General features: G+C 54.0%; 2 protein-coding genes across 2 annotated transcripts; both read left to right on the top strand.

The window, feature by feature from the left end:
• Positions 1-632: 632 nt before the first annotated feature.
• N0V96_008390 (uncharacterized protein) lies at positions 633-1,923 on the top strand (the record flags this gene model as incomplete). Its single annotated transcript, XM_065758316.1, has 4 exons — positions 633-649; positions 725-887; positions 960-1,270; positions 1,326-1,923. 4 exons carry the CDS (start codon positions 633-635, stop codon positions 1,921-1,923), a joined length of 1,089 nt encoding a protein of 362 aa, XP_065613071.1.
• Positions 1,924-2,774: 851 nt separating this feature from the next.
• On the top strand, positions 2,775-4,419 carry N0V96_008389 (uncharacterized protein; the record flags this gene model as incomplete). The annotated part of the gene is made up of 2 exons (XM_065758315.1): positions 2,775-4,143; positions 4,178-4,419. 2 exons carry the CDS (start codon positions 2,775-2,777, stop codon positions 4,417-4,419), a joined length of 1,611 nt encoding a protein of 536 aa, XP_065613070.1.
• Positions 4,420-20,307: the final 15,888 nt, after the last annotated feature.

Here is a 20,307-nt window from a genome sequence, read left to right as displayed (position 1 = left end):
GTTGCTGAGGACACTTCGCTCGGTGCCGAATCCAGGGACCTCCACTGACTAGGTACACTCAAGCTTCCGGTGTACTATCTGGTGCACTAGCCACACTTAGCCACACGATATCAAGTACGTAGAGGCTTAGGTAAGTAGACACGTGTGGGGGCTAAACAGCAGACCCACAACTTCACGGGTCCAGCGCGCCCTGCCACATTCGGTCACCGGCTCATCAGCCACGCTAAGCCGTTTTAGCTACCGAAGCTGGCGCGGAGTGGGATGCCCCTCCAGCCCGTCCGCCTTCCGTCGACCGAGACGAACGGGGCCTTGTCGAAAGACACCGCCGACAACATCTTGTCTCTCATTTTTCCCTCTTTCACAACCCAGAGGCTCCTTTTTGCTGTACCTGACGATGCATCAGACGCCGCTTCGATTTCTACAGACCTTTTGGCTTCCACGGCCCTCCTGACACATTTTGTTTTTTCTTGTCACTATTTACATCTCTTGATAAACTAAGCTGCGGTAAAAAAAAAAAGAGACCTCCGGCGCCGTGTTTGACTGTTTGGCTACGAAATCGCATATAACTTCCACCAAAACACCCGCATATCAGCTCGTAAATTGGGCAAGACTTGCTTTGAAAGCAGGTGAACATGGGCGACCACCAGCCGTACGTGACCATTCGGTCCCGGCGACCCTATGACGGGAACAGCGTGAGCAGTGCAGACTCAACTGTAGGTGCCAGGACCTCGGCGATCCAGTCGCGCAGAGTACGTGTAGACTCACAAGCCGGCCATGATCAGTACGGTTCCAGCTCGGGCGATGCGCCTCGGCCCGCCACACATGATATCAGCCGCGTGAGCTATCACGTCAAGCACCTCGACAGCTTTGCTCAGACCCTGGAGAATGTAAGTCAAAAGATGAAGTAGTAGTGCTGGGTTATGTGGTCCGCGGCATATACTGACATTTCATCCACAAAGTCTGCAAACCGGGCATTTCCGAATCGCGGAAAATCGTCGCAGCGGTATTCAAAGGTGCAGGCTTTGCTCCTCCACTGGGGCTGTGATGACCTCTTTGTACTGCCTGAGCTGGAGGACCTGGAACGGTGCCTCCGCGAGGATTATGCCTTTGACACGGAAATCTTTCCTATACCGTCTGAGAACTCACATTTAGAGCTCATGATGCAGGTCGGCAAGCTGATCAAAGACCACGAGGCTCAAGACACGCTCTTTTTGGTCTACTATGGCGGCCATGCCAGAATAGATGAGTCTCGTCAGAGTACTTGGTGCGCGTAAGTACACAGCTTTGTCTCATCTCCATCAAGCACATTCTCACAAAACCACTAGTACTCGGCATCCCGACTCACCATGGCTGCAGTGGTCCGCAATCCAGACCCTGCTAGAGCGTTCGGCCTCCGATGTGCTCATCCTCCTCGACTGCTGCGCGGGAGCGGCGAGCGCAACATTCCCCAACGGTAACAGCATCACTGAGACCATCTCCGCCTCTAGCTGGGACGCCATCGCCCCGGACCCGGGCCGCTACTCCTTCACAAACGCCCTCATCGAGGTGATGCAGGAGTGGAGGCTCCGCACCTTTTCCGCGGCCATGGTGCACGCCGAGGTCCTCGCCCGCCTGAAGCACCCGCGCCCCGTCACCATCAACGGCAAGGTCTTTGAGGCCAGGTCGACGCCGGTTCACTTCATGATGACGTCGAACCACAAGGCGCCGAGCATCGAGTTGTCCCGGGTCGTGCCGGCTGAGCAGCGGCCGCCGTCGCCGCTGCTGAATGCCGTACTGACTGCAGATGGTAGCGGATCGCCCGAGGAGGTGACGGGTGGGCGAGGGCCTGGCGTGCCAATGGCAGGGGAGCCGAACGAAGATACGCCGCATGTCATGATCTCGCTGGCACTGGAAGACAACCAGCAACTAGACCTCGGCGCCTAGGAGCAGTGGTTATCCAACTTCCCAGCCCTAGCAAAGTACGTCAAAGTTCAGGGGGTGTTCAAGAGTCATTCCACATTGCTCCTCTTATCTATGCCAGTCATGGTGTGGGATCTTCTGCCAGAGGACCATGCAACCTCATTCATAGCCTTCATTCGTTCCAATAACCTAGTGGCAGAGAGGAGTCACAAGGACGAGGAGGCTAGGGGGGATGTTCCGGTGATCCGAGGCGCTCGTGTAGTGCAAGACGGCACACAACCGGACTCCGCCTCGATGGGCACATTTTTTTCGGAAGTCACATACACGAATGCTCCAACAATAACAGGCAGCGTCATGGGGACGCAAGTGGGAGGCAGCGGACCAAACGTGAGGATAAACGAAGGTGGACGGGTCAACATCCAGGAGTCAGAGACTGAATCACCATCATCATCACCAGTCGTCAGATCATCGCGGCCACTTGAGTCGCCAAACCCAAGAGCTTCCACTGGAACCTTACAGCGGCACCACACCTCATCCTCTCAAGTATCATCGGAGGCGATACCGATATCTAGATCCATGATTCCGAACCAGCAGAGAAGCGCGCGGAGGACCATATTACACGATGTCCCGGAACCGCCCAAGTTCTCACAGCATGTCGAGATCTTACTCCAACAATATTACCGGCAAGAGCCGTCGCCAAACGATGATCAAAAGAACTTTGTTGCCTCAAATTTAGGCATAGAGCTGTGGCACGTAGAGGTAGGCTTTATCATTCACTCTCACCCTCATTGAGAATGCCATAATAACTGTAGCAGGCCTGGTTCCATCACCGGCGGGAACGAGATGTCGTCTCGCAGCAATTTCAAGCCCTGAGAATGGGCGGCGACCTAGCCCCGGGAGCATCCCAAGGAGCCCAGATGATATTGCCACATCACCTTCAGAGAATCATCGAGGTCCTATCTTCTAGCAGGATTCTTATGATTGATCTCCGTCCTCCAGCAGACTTTGAGAAATCTCACATTAAGGGGGCAATCAACCTCCGCGCACCCTTAAACTTTATCCAAGAAGCCTCGTTCGACATGATCGAACGAGCTTTCCCAGACCACGGCAGCAGACAGGTATTTGGCGAGTGGCAGTCCGCCACTTGCCTGGTCATCTATGACCGCGTCATAGACGCCTCGCGGGACTGTCCCGTAGCCGACGTCCTCTACAACAAGTTCAGGACCTGGGGCTGGCCAGGCCGGTGTTTCGTCCTCAAAGGCCATTACAAGGAGTTCAGCGTCTCATACAAGACTTCCATCACCGGATCCAAAGTATCGGGCGAGGCATGGCATCAGCAGCAGCAGCAACAGCAGCAGCAAAACCCGGATCCCCTCCGCCAAGAGGCATCGGCGGCCGCACCGTTAGAGACTGATGACGCGGCGGCGAGGAGAGCGCAGTACCAGGAATTGCTGACTCAAATCGACGACGAGGGGATAGTGGCCAACAGCAGCAGCAGCAGCAACAACAACAACAGCAGCAGCAGTAGCTACTACACCTCGTCGTCGAGGCTCGATCCCAACTACAACGACTACGACCCGCCGGCTGCTAGCTCGGGCCGCGGCGCGCGAGCCATGACGAGCCAGCATGAACGAGACCTCGAAGCCGAGTTCCGGCGTCGCGTCCCGGACCTCTACCGCAAAGCCCTGGAAGTCCATGACAGCAGCGCTACTCGCGGGGGCCGGGCTGCCGAGACGCCGCGCGACACTTCCGCCTCTGCGCCCGCCCCTGGCGCTGCTTCTGATGACACTGGCAATGGCGGTGGCGGTGGGACAGGAATAGCAGAAACAGTGACGGGTACAGCAGCAGCACTAGCAGCAGCCAGATCATCAGAGGAAGCAGCGACAGGAAAAGCGACAAGATGGGACGGCGGCTCTGCCTTGCGACGAGGTGGAGGTGGCAACAACAATACCGACGAGGAGGACAGGAACAATACCACAACCTTTGAATTCGACACAAAAGCGCCGCTGGTCGAGTATCTCGACAGAGGTCTCTCCCACATCCGGCAAGGGAAACCTGTCACGTCCGCCGCGAGTGACAGCTGGCGACCCATCGACATGGTCCCGACCTCTTCGCCGTCATCGTCGTCGCTGTCGTTGACAAACACCACCAACACCGCGATTGGTGGGATGTCGAAACTTGCCGCGGAGGGCTGTCATGCCCACTTTGACTCAGGGGCCGCCGTCGCCGTCGCCACGCCGCTGGGTTCTTCAGATGATTCTTATGTGAAGATCAGCAGGGGGAGATGCGCAGTACGCGGGCGATCTCCCTGCTGGTCTTGGTACTCCCCCGAACCCGGGCGGCCATCAACAGCAGTACCATCATCACCAGAACCAGCACCAGCACCAGCACCGCGGCGGCCTCGTCGGAGGAAAAGACGGGACGACGAGGGATGCCCACGTCGTCGTTGGTCCGTCCGGGGATGAAACGCCCAAAAGGGGCCGGGGCGGTTTCCTGAATAAGGTTCTACGAAGAGCATAAACGTTGAGAGCGTGCTTGCCCCTGGTTCAGGTGTCACAGTTTTCTGTATAGTTGAGGGGAGGGAACTTCTTTTTCCGAACATGGGGCTGGCTTGGAGGATCAGAGGGGAAGGGGGAAAAGAAGATGTGATGCTCGTGGGCGTTCGTCTCAGGAACCCTTTTTCTTTCGCGAGCTGGCGTCTTTTTTCGGACTTTTAGTTTTGGACGGAAAGTTGTATGGTGTGTATGGGGTGTGTGTGTGTGTGTGTGTGTGTGTATGTGTGCGTGTCAATGTCGATGGTCAGGGCACAACCAAGCAAGAGCCCATCAACAGAGGAGAGTTGGGTTGGGAACCATCTTTGGATACACACGACATGCGATGCTATTCACGACACACCACCACCACCACCATCTCCACCAACTCCACCGTTTTTACCTTGAACTCTCAGATTGAGCGTTTCTTTCCCCCCTGATTCTATGTTTTGGGATCAGGGGCAACTTTCTATTTGGCATTGATGGGAAGACTGTAGATGAGCATACTTTGGTTTGGTTTGATACCGGTCTGGAGTAAGCATTTTGGTTTTGATAGGTGCGCCATCAGTCCTTGGCGTTCAAGCCAGTCCGAAGAGAGATCTCCCCGTGACACGAGCAAGCGAGTGCGGGTTGGATGGTGGCAATGATTTTCGGAAACCGGAGTATCGTAGTCTATCGAACATGGACCACATTGGGACAAGATAATCATTACCAGCATGTAGCGCAACAGAAGCATCAGCAGCATGACCTAGTCACAGCCCTGTAAGATGTTCCCATCTTCGCATATTCTGCTTCCCGTGTGCTATGCTCTAGTCTATATCGCCTCACCTCTATGTTGTATCGTGTATCTGTGTTTGTGGCCATACGTTGGCCCCTTCGACCCCTCCAAGCTCCCTCGCTTTCGCGCCTCTGCCTGCTTTCGTCTCTTCTTTACAAATCTGATAGTCACAGTGTCGTTTGGAGAGATGGATGAGAACAACGCTCTTGCCTGTTTCTTCAAGGGGAAGGGGGTGTTGGGTTTGGGAGGTTGGATTTGGCGGTTTGAACGGACGGACGTTCGACAAAAGGACAAGGGGGGCATGATTGAAAGACGGATGAGAGAGACAAGAGACAGAGCGAGATGCGACGGAAAGGGTCATCCACCATCCTCCTCCGCCAGAACGCTGCGTATGTAGTGTACCTCTCAATTTCCTCATGGATCACCCCTTCCCGTGACCCTTTCTTCCCGTCTCTTCGGGATGTTTCTGTCTGGGCTCTTGTGTTCAAGCATACAAGGGGGAACAAGAGTCCGACAACCAGACCAGACTCAGACTCAAGACCAGACAGACCCGGCAACGGCCTTGTAGCACCGTTCGTCTCGAACAGAAATGTCAAATACTTTTTTTCCCACTTGGTACGTGCCAGCCCTTGACGTTTTGGAAAAATCAGCAGATTCTCAATGCTATCCATTCTTTTTCTTTTCTTTATGCCTAGTATCCCCCCTTTTCCTCTGGACAGCACTCCCTTCCTGTATTTTCCCCCCTTGAACCCGGAAGCTCGGGTATCACGTCATCCATACCTGATCATGGTTTTGCTATGCTTGAAGGACCCCAAATCAAGAGCAAAGACACATACGCAAGCATAGCGAAGACTGAAAGGCAAGAGAGAAACAGGAAAAGGCAGGCATATCCTTTGCCGTTTCTAGTCGGGCTTACCCATGCCTTGTCTTATTTGTCAAAAGGTCCGGACGGAGTTGGTTGAGAAAAAGGGGCATACAGGGAAAATCTCCAACGTAAGGAGGAAGAGGAGAGGGGGGAGAGGGAGCTTTACCCGAGTCTACCTCCTCTACAGGGTTGCAGCAGTTACAGTGGTTGATCATAGATCTGTGGCGAGAGATAATCAGTGTAGATCCCCTTGTTTCCTATACTACAAACTGCCGTTTTGTTTATAACATGGTTTTATTAGTTCCAATATATTGGCTCAGCTTGTGGTAATGAACGGTGCTCAGGCATTGGAACCTCGCTGCTGTTATCAGGTACTTCATATCTAGTACAGCTCGAAAACCGTAGACGAAGAGAGAGAGAGAGAGAGAGAAACATCACGAGTAGCTGGTTGGTCGCCTCTTGGGGCAAGAGGAGAAACTGGTGTCCGATCCGAAGATATGCAGGTTTCGATCCCATGTGTGCAAGTCAACCTACGGCACTTCAGTCTCACAATCGTCCGAGTAGGAGGATGCTCAACGGTCAGCCGCGAGCGGTTGTACCTGGTCTGATGTCTGCTCGCGTGCGGTGTCCAAGAGTGCGGGAGACATACACTAGTCCCAGCGGGCGTTTGCCAGGTATGGGCAAGTTTCTATCGCATGGCAATGGGGGGGAGGAGGTTGGGCAAGGACGAACGAACGTCCGGGGGTCTCGCCGCCGCCGCCACCGTCAGCAAGCAGCAGCAGCAGCAGCAGCAGTAGTTGCAACAAGTCAGAGCGAGAGAGCGCGCAGGAGCATCTGTGTGCCTGCTGCCTTCTCATGTTCCTGCCGAGCTGTCTGTCAAGTCGAAGAGACAACCTGACCAATCCAAAGCTCGGCAAGACGAAGGTCAACCACGGGCGTTCTTCTTCAGATCAACGAGACGAAAGTGACAAATCGCTCTGACGCCGGGTGTCAAAAACGTCCATAGTTGACAGGTAGGCGCAGCAGGGCAAAGGCAGGCATAACGTGCGAGCGGCCCCGAAGCGACGGGACGGGTTGGATGGTTGGCTAGTTCATGGTGGTGTCGTCTTCTCTGTGACAAGCTTCACCTCAAGACACTCTACGGATGCACTCTCTCTCTCTCGCTCACAGACTGGCCGTCCAGAAGAGGCAAACAGGTCAGTGACTTTATCTACACGAGCGTGCGGGCGGGGAGAGGGGACTGATGTTTCTTCTTTCGCGACATGTCCAAAGGGGAGGGGGTGCGATGGGCGTGGCGCAGTCCGGCAACTTGGTCCCCAACGGTTGCTGTCAAAAAGAGATTTTAGAGAATGCGACTGGCTGGCAGATGTGACAAGTCGTCGGGCCCCTTTCTGTCTCCTGCTGCCATGCCAAATTCTGAGAAGGGCGTAACTGGGGTTGGTGGGTTGTGTGGTGTGGTGTAGGTAGGGATCCGACAAGCAGCAAGATCCTGTAGGTTGCAAACCGTCCCATTTTCCAGAAAGGAAAAAGAAAAGAAACAGAGGAGAGAAACCAGACCCCCATCCCTGCCTGCATCATGGACGGAGAAGAAGGGAGAGAGTCAGCGAAAGTACCCGAACATCGACAGAGGGTGGTTTGACAGCGGGTCATGGATATGCACGACATAACATCATGACGAGAATCCGAAGGCGAACGAAGACAAATCAGAAGGCGGATAACTCGAGGCCAACGTGGTGAAGAAACAATGCCGCTCCCGCTTTGGCACTCCGACAGGTTCTGGAGTTTCTCTTTAGATCCCGTGCGCTGTGTCTGCTGCTGTACGCTATGTTCGAGCCCATCTGTCGGGAAGAGAAACGAATCTCTGCATGCTAAGTTTCCCTTGCCCTGTTATCCCCACCTCTGTTCTTCTTCTCTCCGCAGAACGCTCGTTCGTTGTCAGAAAAAGGGTCGACAATGTATGAGAAAAATGTCGAATTCCGCTGTCGTCGGGAATTCGCATCCAGACCTTGGATGCGAGAACGGAATGCGATTCGCTCGCCAGAAATCGTGACAGGTGCTAGGGTACACCCTGGCACGCCGGGGGAGGAGTTCCCAGCCCCAAAATGAAGTTTTTTTTTTTTTACGATTTGACAGGGCGCTTGGACCATGTTAAGGCTGGGTTCAAGCTCCAGGGGAAAGATGGGAGGGGATGAGGAAGCGGATGGACTGTGGACTGGGTGGATGAAGACAAGGAGTCTTTTGGGTACGATGTAGGGATTGTTGATGAGCATCGCCATCCGGCTCTGGAGTCTGGCACTGGCCCTGGCCGCTCTTCCTTGTGCCTGTCCTTCTCCTGTCTCCCCCCTTCTCCTCATTGATCTTGATTACAATCTTTTGGGGAACCCCCCCCTGGACTCTGAAGTCCCTTCCAGTTGCAATAGCATCCATATTCGTATGTATGAATACACCAGAATTGGCAGATTGGAAGCCAAACAGTCGGCTGGCCAGCCGGATCATATCAAGGCAAACAGGTGGAGAACGGGCATCGAATTCTGGCACCGGTCGGACCTGCCTGTTCAGTTTCAGATGTCCGGAAGCAACGCCAGAAGATTGCCAATTGAGCACGGCTTCCGGGATAAGGTCTGCCGCGAAGAACAAGCCTAGAATTCTAGCTGCGGTCATTGTCCGCGGGGCGAGTTGACAAGTTGCGAGTGGATGAGATTCCTGACAAGCCCCATGTTTCCCTTCGGTCCTCAGGGGCCGGGAAAGCCAATGTGTGAGCCCTTCGTGCCCTTCTGCCTTTTCGTATCCCTGCCGGTCACGCCAGTCTTGCATCCAGCGTTATGAGGGTTGCTCCCCCAAGCCTGGCTGATCCATGGTCATGACGGGGAACATGGTGTCGGCAGAAGGCATGTTTGGATGTTAAACCTCCTAGCCACTTTGCCACCCCACTCGAATCGTCCTAGTCCGATCCATCAGCGTTGGATCTGGTGGTCCCCTTGCGGCTGTCAAACTTGACAGATCCCCTTCACAATTTGGTCGCCAGTGGGGAGAACCGAGGCCGATAATCGATATGACTCCCACCGTCGAGGGGCGCAGATGGAGCTTTCAACCAGGCCTGGCAATAAGACCTTCTGTGCCGGCGGGAAATGACTTCATAATGAGCCCAGATATCTCGTCAAACTGTCCTTTAACACGCTCCTAGTGGGGTTCCAATATCTGCCGATTCCCAATAATCTTTCTGCGATTCTTTCAACCTTGCGACCGCCGCTTGGATCTGGGCCTGGACTTGCACTATGCACCTTGTCAAATGTAAAGGTATGCACGTCGCTGGCTCGGGACTCGGGAGTCGTCGAGTCGGGAGCCTTGCACGCGGCACGCCTTGCTCGAGATCTCATCGAACCCAAAATTCCCTTCCATTGCCAATTCCATCCTCAGCCGGTTCAAGAGCGCCACCGAAATTATCCTGAGTTGTGCCCGATGAAATATGCTTTTGCCCCTGTAGGATATTGACAGGCTGTGGTTGTGACGGCATCGGAGCCGCAAACTCTCCACAACAACGTCTGCGCCTACCTTTCACAGAACAGACGATGTGACTGCCCATCCTGGCACTGCTGTCCTCTTCCCGCTGTGACGCTACCGCTGGGCGTTGACGGTTGCTGTCACCCTAAAGGTTCGCGCTTGACATGCGGAGCAGAGAGGCGGCTGCATCAACTGACGTTGCCGATACCTCGACGTTGCCGCAGCCGAACTTTTGTGGACGAGAGTGTAGGTCCAGTCTGGATGGAACTACCGGTTGGTGGACCTCATGATCTCCATTTGATATGTCTGTGTCACTTCCAAGGCGTCCAGAGGAGCAAGGCCCGTACATGATGTATCCAGCACGGCCGCCCCAAGGCGGCTGTGTTACTCAATAAGGAGCAGCTTGCGCGACGCGATACACGGGGCCGTGACCAGGGTCACCACAGCCCAAAGATCCGATCTGGGTGTTCCAGAGAAGAAAATATCGTCACGACTTCTACTCGCGAGGTACAGGTGATGCCCGTCTTCGTAAAGGATCCACTGAATTCCCAGGTCCACGGGATGGTTGGACAACATGACTTGTCTTGATTGCACCAGGAGAGTCCAAAGCGGCGTAGGGCCCATTTGGAAGCCTGCATCTCGTACGACGTGCCTGGATGTCAATGAAAGGTTGGACCAAGCTAATGGTGATGCCGGCGAATCCCGCCCCGTGCAATACGGTTGTGTCTTTCATGTCATGTCCAACGGGAACACGAGCCGTTGACGGATTGACGTTCGCAAAGCCATTAGTGAAAGACGGTTTGGCACAGCCAAAGGTATAGCAAATATGAGCTTCTATCGATAGGGAAAATTATATGTTCGCAGAAGCTGTCGAATCGACTCAAGGGAGCCCTGTCCTCGAAAAGCGGAAATCGTCAGATGGCAGGCTCTTGTATCCGAATACCCGACAGACCCATTAGTCTATATTGTGACAATCTGCAGAAGCTGGATCGAAAGTATATTAGCATTTACTAGTGAATAGTGTGTTAGTCAGTCGACATTCTCCTCTCGTCATCAGCATCCATTACTGATCAGAAGCATGCAGGAAACCGGTGGGACGTCGGCCATAGTCCATATTCGAAAAGCAAAGCAGCTGGCTTGTCGGCTGTAGATCATGCGAGAGTATGCTTCATCTTGCAGCAAAGTGCTGTAAGAAATCTTGTAAAAAGCAAAACTTTCGGTGTTCTTCGGAGTTGCTAGCCATCCATGAGGTTGTGCTGTATCAACTGTACTCTGGAGACAACCCGAGATCCACAAATGGTCTCCAGAACCCAGTTATCAACTGTGGCCAGACCAATCAATCATACAGCTTGGTCATGGCTATCTCCTGTAGCCAACTGGCGGACATCTGATCTAGTCTCTTGAGCACTGCGAAGACATACTAACGCAACAGAGTAGAATGTGCACAGGTGACTCTGTTACGAGTTGAAGGTTCCGCAGAGTACAAGGCACGCTGAGCCCTGTTCCGACTGCAGACCGAGAACAAGCACGGGCTCTGTTTCGTGTGGACGAGGAGCTGCCAGATGACAGGCTATAACACGAGTCTTGGTGACACGCCGGTTGCGGTATGTTACTGCACGTCGTCCTGTCGTACAGCCTTCCTTCCAGTTGAGGAGTTACTGATGTAGAGACCCGTTGTATTTGTTAGTAGTTACCGACGTTGTGAGTAATAGTAGTATGAGGAGTCAAGGGTGGACCGTAGACTGGGAGTCCTCGACTATTTGCCTAGAACAGGTAAACCATGCGGCCGGTTCTAGGGACCACAACTGTGCGGCACAGTCAAATTGTCAAGCCCGTCTTCGCGAGACCGACTTGCTCTCTGCGGTTCTCAAGAAGCACGAGCAAGGGGCTCTGGCCGCAATTGAATGGAGGCCCGCTCATAGGCTCAACCTGAATGAGCGGGTCATCGAGACGATATTGTTGGCATGAAGTGTCAGACCGGAAGGGTGCGGCTCATCCACATTTGACAGGCGATGGAGGATTGCTACTGCAAGATTATCGATCTTGCCACGATTCACTGGCGCGGTTCTGTCTTCCAGTTCCAGGGTCATCGAACAAATGTTGGTCTCTCCACGGCAGCGTGCTGGATACGGCCCCTGTACTATATCAAAGGACCAAACCCCCGGGAATGACAACCACGGCAAAGCAGCCCACTCGTTCATTGCCCTTGAGTTTGACAAGGTCGCGATGGCAGAATTTCTCCCGCTGCGGTCTCAGTTGGCGCCCCCTACTTGAGCAGCGTCCTCAGCGTGGGTGTTGCACCGCTTAGTATGACCTACGTGTGCTCCCAATTATTCCCTCGCAGGCTGCAGCAGCTGTGTTCGTGTCCGGACTCCAGACGTTCATCAAATGGCTCTTTACACGGGCGCCCGTTCGGTACGTTTCGGTAGTGAAATAGGGACGGAGCCGGTTCCGAGTCGAATCGAAACATGGGGCCCAGAGAAGATTACTGGGGTGGTACGGTAGCAAGACATCCCTGAAAGAACCCCAGCTGGCGGGCTCTGCCGTCTCATTAATGGAAAGCCGTCCCCTTGTCTTGACAAAGGAGATCCATCTGGATGGGAACCCTCGCGACGGGTAATCTTTGCTTAGTTTGGTCATTTTTGCGAATGTGATCCCTGCAAATGCGGTTGAGTGGGCCACCCAGCGATCTGGCAGGCCGAATAAGCCTGGCATTTTGTCGAGAACAGCGAGTCCCGTTTCTTTCTCCCTTATGGAGGCATCGTGGAGCTGTCAAACGTACGATGTCCGCAAAAGCCATGTGTTGGTGCGCGACAACCTGGAGTTCGAATCCCCACCTCAGCGATCCTTTGCGGGCTCTTCTGCAGGACAGACCGGACATGCCGCTCGAGTCTTGAAAGATAGGATGCGAGGACGTACGTATGTTGGGAATTAGCAAAGAATAAGATTTTGGAGGGAATGTCAGCACAATCATCCATAATTACGCCGTCCGCCGACATAGCACATCGTGGGACGGATATCTAGGCTATCATCCGCGCAAACAGATGAAGGGAGGCTGCAGCAAGTCAATCAGGTCTTCTGAAACATGAGGCGTTGAGGCGAACAGACGCTCACCACGCGATGGTGATGTTGTGACCGTTCCGGCGGACTAACAATCGATGTTTTGTTCTATTTCAGTCGATCTGGAAATGTGCTAGAATCGTTATTTGGTCAATTGTGCTGTTGCGTTCAAAGTTTTCCAAACAAGACGTACCTGACAGCTACCTGAAGCTTCGGGGACAATGTTTGGTGTCGGCGGGCGCCATTTCAACCTAAGTCGCGGATGAACGCCTTCGGTAGCAATTCGGAGCATACACTTTTGTGACACAGGGTATTTTTAGGGTTCCATCGTTCACTCCCCCGTACGTTATTCCTTGTCAATGCGGTCAGAACGGACCTGGATCGTGTGGGTATGACAAGGCAAACCTCCACAGCAGCCCGTGAATCCCCTTTTTACCCTTGAAAGGTGGAGGAGCAAAAGTGCGTGGTGAAGCTGGACCGCGTTGACCGCTGCCCTGCCCGGTGGTACTGAAAATCGCTGGTTCGGACAAATCAGGAGGGCGGCAACGCGAGCGTATGTATTGCACTTGGCGCCGAGCGATGTGCAGACGGGAAGCAAGATTGATTTAGGAACAGCAGCGAGTCAAGATCGCGCATGCTGCTGGCGTCTGCAGTGCCGACCGATGCAAATTGCATCTGGCCGCATCGGCGAGGCGGGCGAGCTGAGGGGATTCGGACATGGTCCAAAGAAACAACAGCACTCTGGTATGCAGTTTGCTTGACACGATGTTGTCAGCCAATGGGGTGTACGCGTTGACAGGCGTAGGCAGGCACACAGACAAGCATCTGGAGCCCATCATCTAGCACCACAAAGTGCTCCAGCATGAGTCCAGTGGGAAGATCATCCTGTCCCATTCTGCAAGTGGGCGTGTGCTCCGGTGCACAGGGCAGCGGGAACGTGCAATGATGGCGGTAGGTTTGTGATTGAATGATGATTAGTGATGTCGGGACCGCCCAATGGCTGAGGCATTTGGAAGATTGGTCGAAGGCTTCCAAGGAGCGCAGACGAGTAGTCGACGCAAGTTCCCAGCTGTTGCTCAGGGATTAACAAAGTCGATCGAGGGAGTTAAATTATCATTCCCCTTGAAAGGATTGAAGAAGAGTCGACCTCCGAAGTGGTAGAACAATATCGATGTATTCTCGACGGGGCTCGGTACCGATTTGATAGCCAAAAGTCGGTCCTGGATGTCAACGCGCAGCCAGTGGCGTTCAGCCTTGGGACGACGGGAGAGAGATAGCTGACGGGGGGGCCAATCCCACGACGGCAGTAGGAAGAGCAGAGTTCTTCTAGTCTGCTTCGGGTTTTCCCAGGTAGAAATGTTCAACCTCGCCGGAAAACGAGTCTGGCCAGAATTTGAAACGGCACCGAACAATCGGTCGGTTCTGTGCGTGGACCGGAAGGAACCCGCGGTTGACGGTGCCATGTTGGGAACGATAGGAAGCGCGTGCGTGAGTGTGAGTGAGTGTGTGTGTAGGTTGTTTGTTGATCGGGCCCCCATGCAGAGTGCCCAGTGAAGTGTCCGATGTACACGAGCATGGTATTCGTTTCCTTGGAAGGGTGGTCGAGGATGAACGAGGGCCGGCTACTTGCACAAGTGTCTAGATGGATGTGCTTGATGTGCTTGCTGGTGCTTGGTGTGTGTGGTCGGATGGGGGTGGGATATGAGAAGCGCCATCGGGCGTGTGTGCGGCTTGCGCATATGCGTGGCCCAGGTGCCGGCGATGGCCATCGGTGAAGATGAGGTTGGCGACTTTGTTGTCTCCCCCCCAGGTTCATCACATATCACATCGGAAAGGGTCGTCGTTGGCGGATGTTCGCAGCAGTTGTCATGTCCGGGTCTATGGCACCGGTGAAGACGGGTGTGGACGGTTAGCAAATGGGAAATCTGGATCGGAAAATGCCTCCCCGCTCCATCTATCAATTTCTGGATGGGAACCAATGGGAAGTTGCAGTGTGGAAGGGGTTTCCTCCGGAAGGAGAGACGCTCACGGATAATTGGGCCCAATATTCCGTGAGGCAGGCACGGCGCACGCCTCACTGGACCTTCCTAGGTTGATTGTATTCGTACCTTCCTTGTCTTTCTGGCCGATTATTAGGGCTAGGTACTTTGTCATGGAAGGTACGGATATCTGTACCAAGTACAGTAGGCACGGTATTCAGACGGATCAGATACAGATGGAGATACAGATACCCCGTAATACCTTACCTTACTCCGTACGTCTAGAGAACATGGCAAGGTACCCTACAACCAAGGCCTTGCACTTGCGCCTGCACTTGCTTTCGCTTGCAACTTGCAGGCAAACAATTCATCAATCCAATTCACCTTGGAGATGGAAAGTGGGCCTCTGCTTACGCCAGGCGCCCCTTACACAGTAAGGCTCAAGGTCCAAGGCCAGCCAAGGGTCAATGTCACGGTTGGGCGGGCAGGGCAGATTCCAGACCGGGGGCCAGGGGCCGGACCAGACAGGGAGTCGACGACATTCAATGCAAGTCACACTAGCTGTACGTCCTTTACCTGCTTCCGAGTATGAGTTGTCGGTATTGCAGCCTTGCCGGGTTGAGGTTGGGTGGTTCTGTTTTCTGCAAGGTCACAATAAGATTACATTTCTATTTTTTCTCTAATCTCCTTCAGTACCGGTGTAGAAGCAAGCCATCGGCACGTAGCCCGGGTGTCAAGTGACGTCTGGGCGGGACTGAGGACGCAACGGCGTGCGGGAATCGAGACTTGTTTTCGAACGTTCTGGGGGCGTGATATCGTGCGATGACCTGAACGGCAAGGTCGGTGAGCCTTTGAAGGACTACCTGGAGACTAGATGTAGCCGTCTCTGAAGCCAGCTGTGTCAGGCTGCTGGAGCCCGCTGTCTTCTGCTTATGCTGGCGGCCCAGCCCATTGCTGACGGAAGTGGGAAGTCTGGGCTAGAGATCCACGGCTTGAGCAAAAGCGGACTAGGGCCATGAGCGCAATGGCTATTTGTGTCCCGTCTGAGAGTCGTTGATTCCATTGTTTACCTTACCTAACCATGGTTTGACGTTTTATGAGGGGATGTGAAGAAAGTGCGACGAGAGAAAAGAGTAAGGAGGAAAGGAGGCTGGCCGCTAAGGAAAATGGCAGGTGCAAGTGAGACGGCAGGCGCAAGTGCGAAGGGCAAGAACCAGTTGCAAAGTCACCCAGTGGCTCTTTTCCCTTCAATCCAACCTCAACCCGCGTATCCACCTTTCGGACCTTAATGGAAAGAACCAGCTGCACCACTTGCTCATTGGCCGGCTGCACCTTGGTCATAAGAAAGCTTGGATAACTTGGGCACGTACCTAGCTCCATCCATAGGTAGGTAGGCACCACCTACCTTAAGGAAGCTAGAGATATCTTGCCTTAGGTAATACTGAGGATAACTCACAAGTACCTTAGGTAACAAGTCACCACCACACACAACACGAACAAACTCCTGCACTTTTGAGGCTAAGGCAGGGCACCTCAGTAAACAATGCATCTTATGCACATCTCAGACTTGTGCTGTCCGGGCTCCTTTCTGACGGATGTATGCAGATGCCATCTAATCATGACGCACCAGCTTCTGCATCGCACCTTGAACTGGTGCGCCTGCCATGCGTGCCAGATGCCAATCACACCAAAGAACTGAAAGTCTGAAGACGATGCACGCGCCAGACCGGGTACAAGCATAATGCCATCAACACTATCACCACCGCCGCCAGGTCACCGACCACCATCCTGGGTCTCTCGGTCAAGCCTGCCGCAGGAAGCTGGAATACCTATCGATGCATACGGATATAAGCCATCGTGAGCTCCATGCCGATGGCTACGACGACAGCGAATGACGAACAGAGTATCGACCACAAGGGTGGAAATCCCCCATGCCATGCAGATGAGAGTCTGTACAGTGCATCCCCGAGATCGATACCCAGCATCGGCTACGAGATCTGGGCAAGCAAACCAGCAGCCTCCCGCGCCTCCCTTCATCACTCGACCCATGCCGTTGCCGCTCTCAGCCAACCAGAGACAACCACCGTGCCGACAAGAGCATTGTGTGCAATCCTGACCGGCCTGGAGAGGCGTTCCGGTGACCCAGATCCAAAGTTGGTGACGGCGATGGCGATGGCAATGCATATTGCACAACAAAAGAACCAACCATTACAACACAATATACGCCATTTCATGCACTTCATAACAAGCAAACACCAACCCCATCCTGGCTGGTCTGTATTACTTCACAAACCAGCACGCATCCTCTTTCCCAAGATATGCACTTGGGCCATCCAACAATACAGCAGCCTTAGACGAGCCAACGATGGACTACGGTGTCGTCTTCTATCTAGTCTGGTCCCGCGCGAACGTGCTCATGAAGCTCGGTGCTTTCTGCACCCAGCTTGCCTGCCTACGCCCATAAGGTAGTATAGTCGCCATCACAAGCGCTACACGCAACCATGTACGGTGCGCTGTCACTCTTGCTCGGCGTTGCGACAAGCATGCATCAACCAACAAAGAGCCCGTTGGCTGGTGGCGTGCAGCAGTTGTCGTCTTTGCCAGCCCTAGACACAGACTGTTGGCCTGTCGCATGGGCCGCTCTGCGCTGGGAGAGGCCGTTGTATCGCCGGAGGAATCGGTACATGCAGTGGGCGCAGAGTCCGCCTGAATGCTCTGGCTAACATGCTACTCTAGCGCAAAGCGTCTGGGGGATCATCGTGGTGGCCATTGCTAAGCAACAGGGCGAGAAAGAGCAGGAAAACCTACCAACAAGTAACCCGAGAGACGACTAAAGTCTGGCCCAGAGTTCGCAGCTGTGGCGGGATCGGCCTCGCACTGCATTCTCACCATATCAAACAAACCCAGCCAGCAGGGGTGTCTGGCAACCGGGATGCCGTCAACCGCTGCGCCAGGGCCAGGAAGTGATCACGCTGCCCTTTGCCATCTGAGCCAGTCGGAGTGCGGACTACTCGAGGAGTGAATTAAACAGACAGGCGACCCAAACCAAGGACACTTGTAGCAACAAGACTGTATTCTGGACTGGATATCCATCCGGCACGTCCCTCCAAAGGACAACAGACACCACGGCTGCAACGTCTCCTCCTTGTCCACCTTACAATAAGTCCACCTTACAATACGGAGTGCATCTCGGACGTCAGGCTCATGAAGCCACCATGGCCCCTGTCGAACTATCAGTCAGCACCCGGGCTTCCGTCTCGACTGGTCTGCACTCCTGTGTATGATGTGCACCCCGTTCCGACGGAACCCCAACTCAACTCTTGGGGCGCAGCAACTTGAGGCGACACCTGACAAGGAGCCTTCATGACAGTTCCTGAAGAGCCAATCGCAAGTTGAGGATGCGTTTGACAACGTGAACAATCCCATCTTTGGTTCCGATCGACCTCAGATCAACCATACCGTGGTCGCACCTTACAGCCAATCGCAATTCTTGTTTACCTAGATCTCACGAACCTTCCAGCCCTTCGAGCTGTCATGCACACGCCTTGAGCCGTTTCTGGGACCTGTCAAAGGGATTATGAGCAGAAAAAAAATCGTGGGACCCCAGGCAATACCGTCGCAAGGATTCGCCACGGCCGCCATGGCAAAACATTGATGCTACTCGGAACCTGCCACTTCCTTTCCAGCCACAGACCAGGCCAGTCAATTGTGGTGCTGACCGGGGCCGCAGGATCACCGCGGTAGATCTACGTTTTTGACAGCTCTCCCTCGCGCGGACGGCTTCGGCTCCGGAGGGGCTGCCTGTGTACCCTGCGACAGACGACAACACTCCGGCCCTTCCTGGAGTTGAGGCTTGACGATTGAGGCGCCAATACCCTGATTAGCCTGCTTCCCAAAAAAGGTCTACCAGAAGTTGAAACGGTAGTCAAGGATCTTGACCAAAATGCACTTAGTGCGTCTCTCTAACTCAGTGGTTCTCTCAGCCTTGAGTGCATCCTCAAAAACGCAAAGACGTTGCTGAGGAAGAAAAAAAAATACATTCTTGTGGGCGGCTCACATGGAGGCAGAAAGACGCCTTAAGCCGCATGACACTCTGCACTTCGATGCTTTGCGGGGAGAAAGACCGGGGAAGGGGAGTATTGAGTGACAAAAGTTACACACGTCAAAGTTTGATCATCACCAATCGCAGACCAGCAACTCTGCTCAAATGGATGCTTCGTTTTGAAGTCAGGCCTGCAAACACTTCCTGATAAGGCAAATGTCAGAACGATCCGATAACTAGACGTGGCCCGTCATGGACAGCCCGCGCCGCATACATCGCACGCAACCGTTCCAAAACACTCGGACGGAAGAAAAGCATCCAATGGTGAATGTCGTTTCAGTCTACATCGGTTGTCCTTGGGTCGAGGTGCCGTGACTTCTGTTGACAAGCACAACCACCATCATCGAATGTTGCGGACGAGGCATCAAGCCAAGTTGGAAGCTCAGCGACTGGTTGAACCCAAGAACACCCAGACACACCCACGAGGGAAGTTTGGGGCACGTCACAGACGTCAGCTGCGACCGGGCGACTGACGGGTGGCTTGGAGAGTCAAAGGAGAAGGGAATACAACAACAGAGTTCATCGGCTTGGTTTCTTCAACCCAAAGCTTGGGAAAGCTTGGGATGGACGTTTGAATCGTGTTCCCTGCTCTCTCACTCGTCGACAGACTCGCGCGGCTATGTCAAATACTTGAGCCTGCGACGCTCGCGGACCTTATTCAGGACTCGCACAAGAATGCGATACCTGAATAGCGTTAGGATTGGGCTGAAGGGGGTGGGCGTGTCAGCGGCGGATAGCATAGCCGCTCTAGCGCACAACTCAACCTTTGCTTCCCATCCAGGAGACTTCCGGACCCGCCCTATTGTTTAGGATGGCTGTTGGACAGGAATTTTGGGGGAGGGGAGGGGGCGTGGACGGGATCGAGAAAAGACAAGCAGGGGAGCGCCATCACGTCAAGGCTCCCCTGGCTGCTACTCTCCTGGCCCTACCCCCCAGTCCCCCTCCATGAAAACATCGTCTGTCCATCCATTCACCTCATCCGCAGGCACACTCGTCAGACACACCACCAATTTGACACCAGACATGCACACACGCGCACATTGGCATACGAGCTCGAACCGGAACTTCAACAGCCAGTTGCAGAACCATACGCTCATTGCAGCTCTGTGACACACCACCATTCGCTTTCGTGACGGGAGTTCCCTTTCCTGTCAAGATGTCTCCAAGTCATGACATGTTGGACGTAAGCCTAGCAGTGCTGAGAGTTGTCTCACTCCCTGACCATGTGCACAAAAAAGCAAGCTGCTGGTATTTGCAGAATTAACGGCGCCTCCCTGGGGCGAGGGCGCGAGCACGAGCGATGGATTTCGCCCATCAACAACAAGATGCTAAATCGAGAGACTCGGTCGCTCGAGAGTTGCTAGACCACTTCTACGGCTATGGTGACCAGTCTTCCAGAGCCGATTGCTCACGGACGATGAAGGTTGGTCCAGGAAGAGGTTCAGGAAAATTCAGGACTCCCGCTGTCTTCTATTTTGGACTGCTGAGCTCAGACGGCAGTTGTTCGGCGGGTCGAGAACGCCATCTTGAACAACAGACAATCTCTTGTGGGCGATCGTTGTATTGCCGTTCACGACATCCGGGAACCTTCA

Source organism: Colletotrichum fioriniae (genome assembly GCF_027942845.1).
Source record: "Colletotrichum fioriniae strain IMI 355084 chromosome Unknown scaffold_10, whole genome shotgun sequence".
In the NCBI taxonomy this organism is placed as follows: Eukaryota; Fungi; Ascomycota; class Sordariomycetes; order Glomerellales; family Glomerellaceae; genus Colletotrichum; species Colletotrichum fioriniae.
This window is presented reverse-complemented; position numbering and strand designations above follow the sequence as displayed.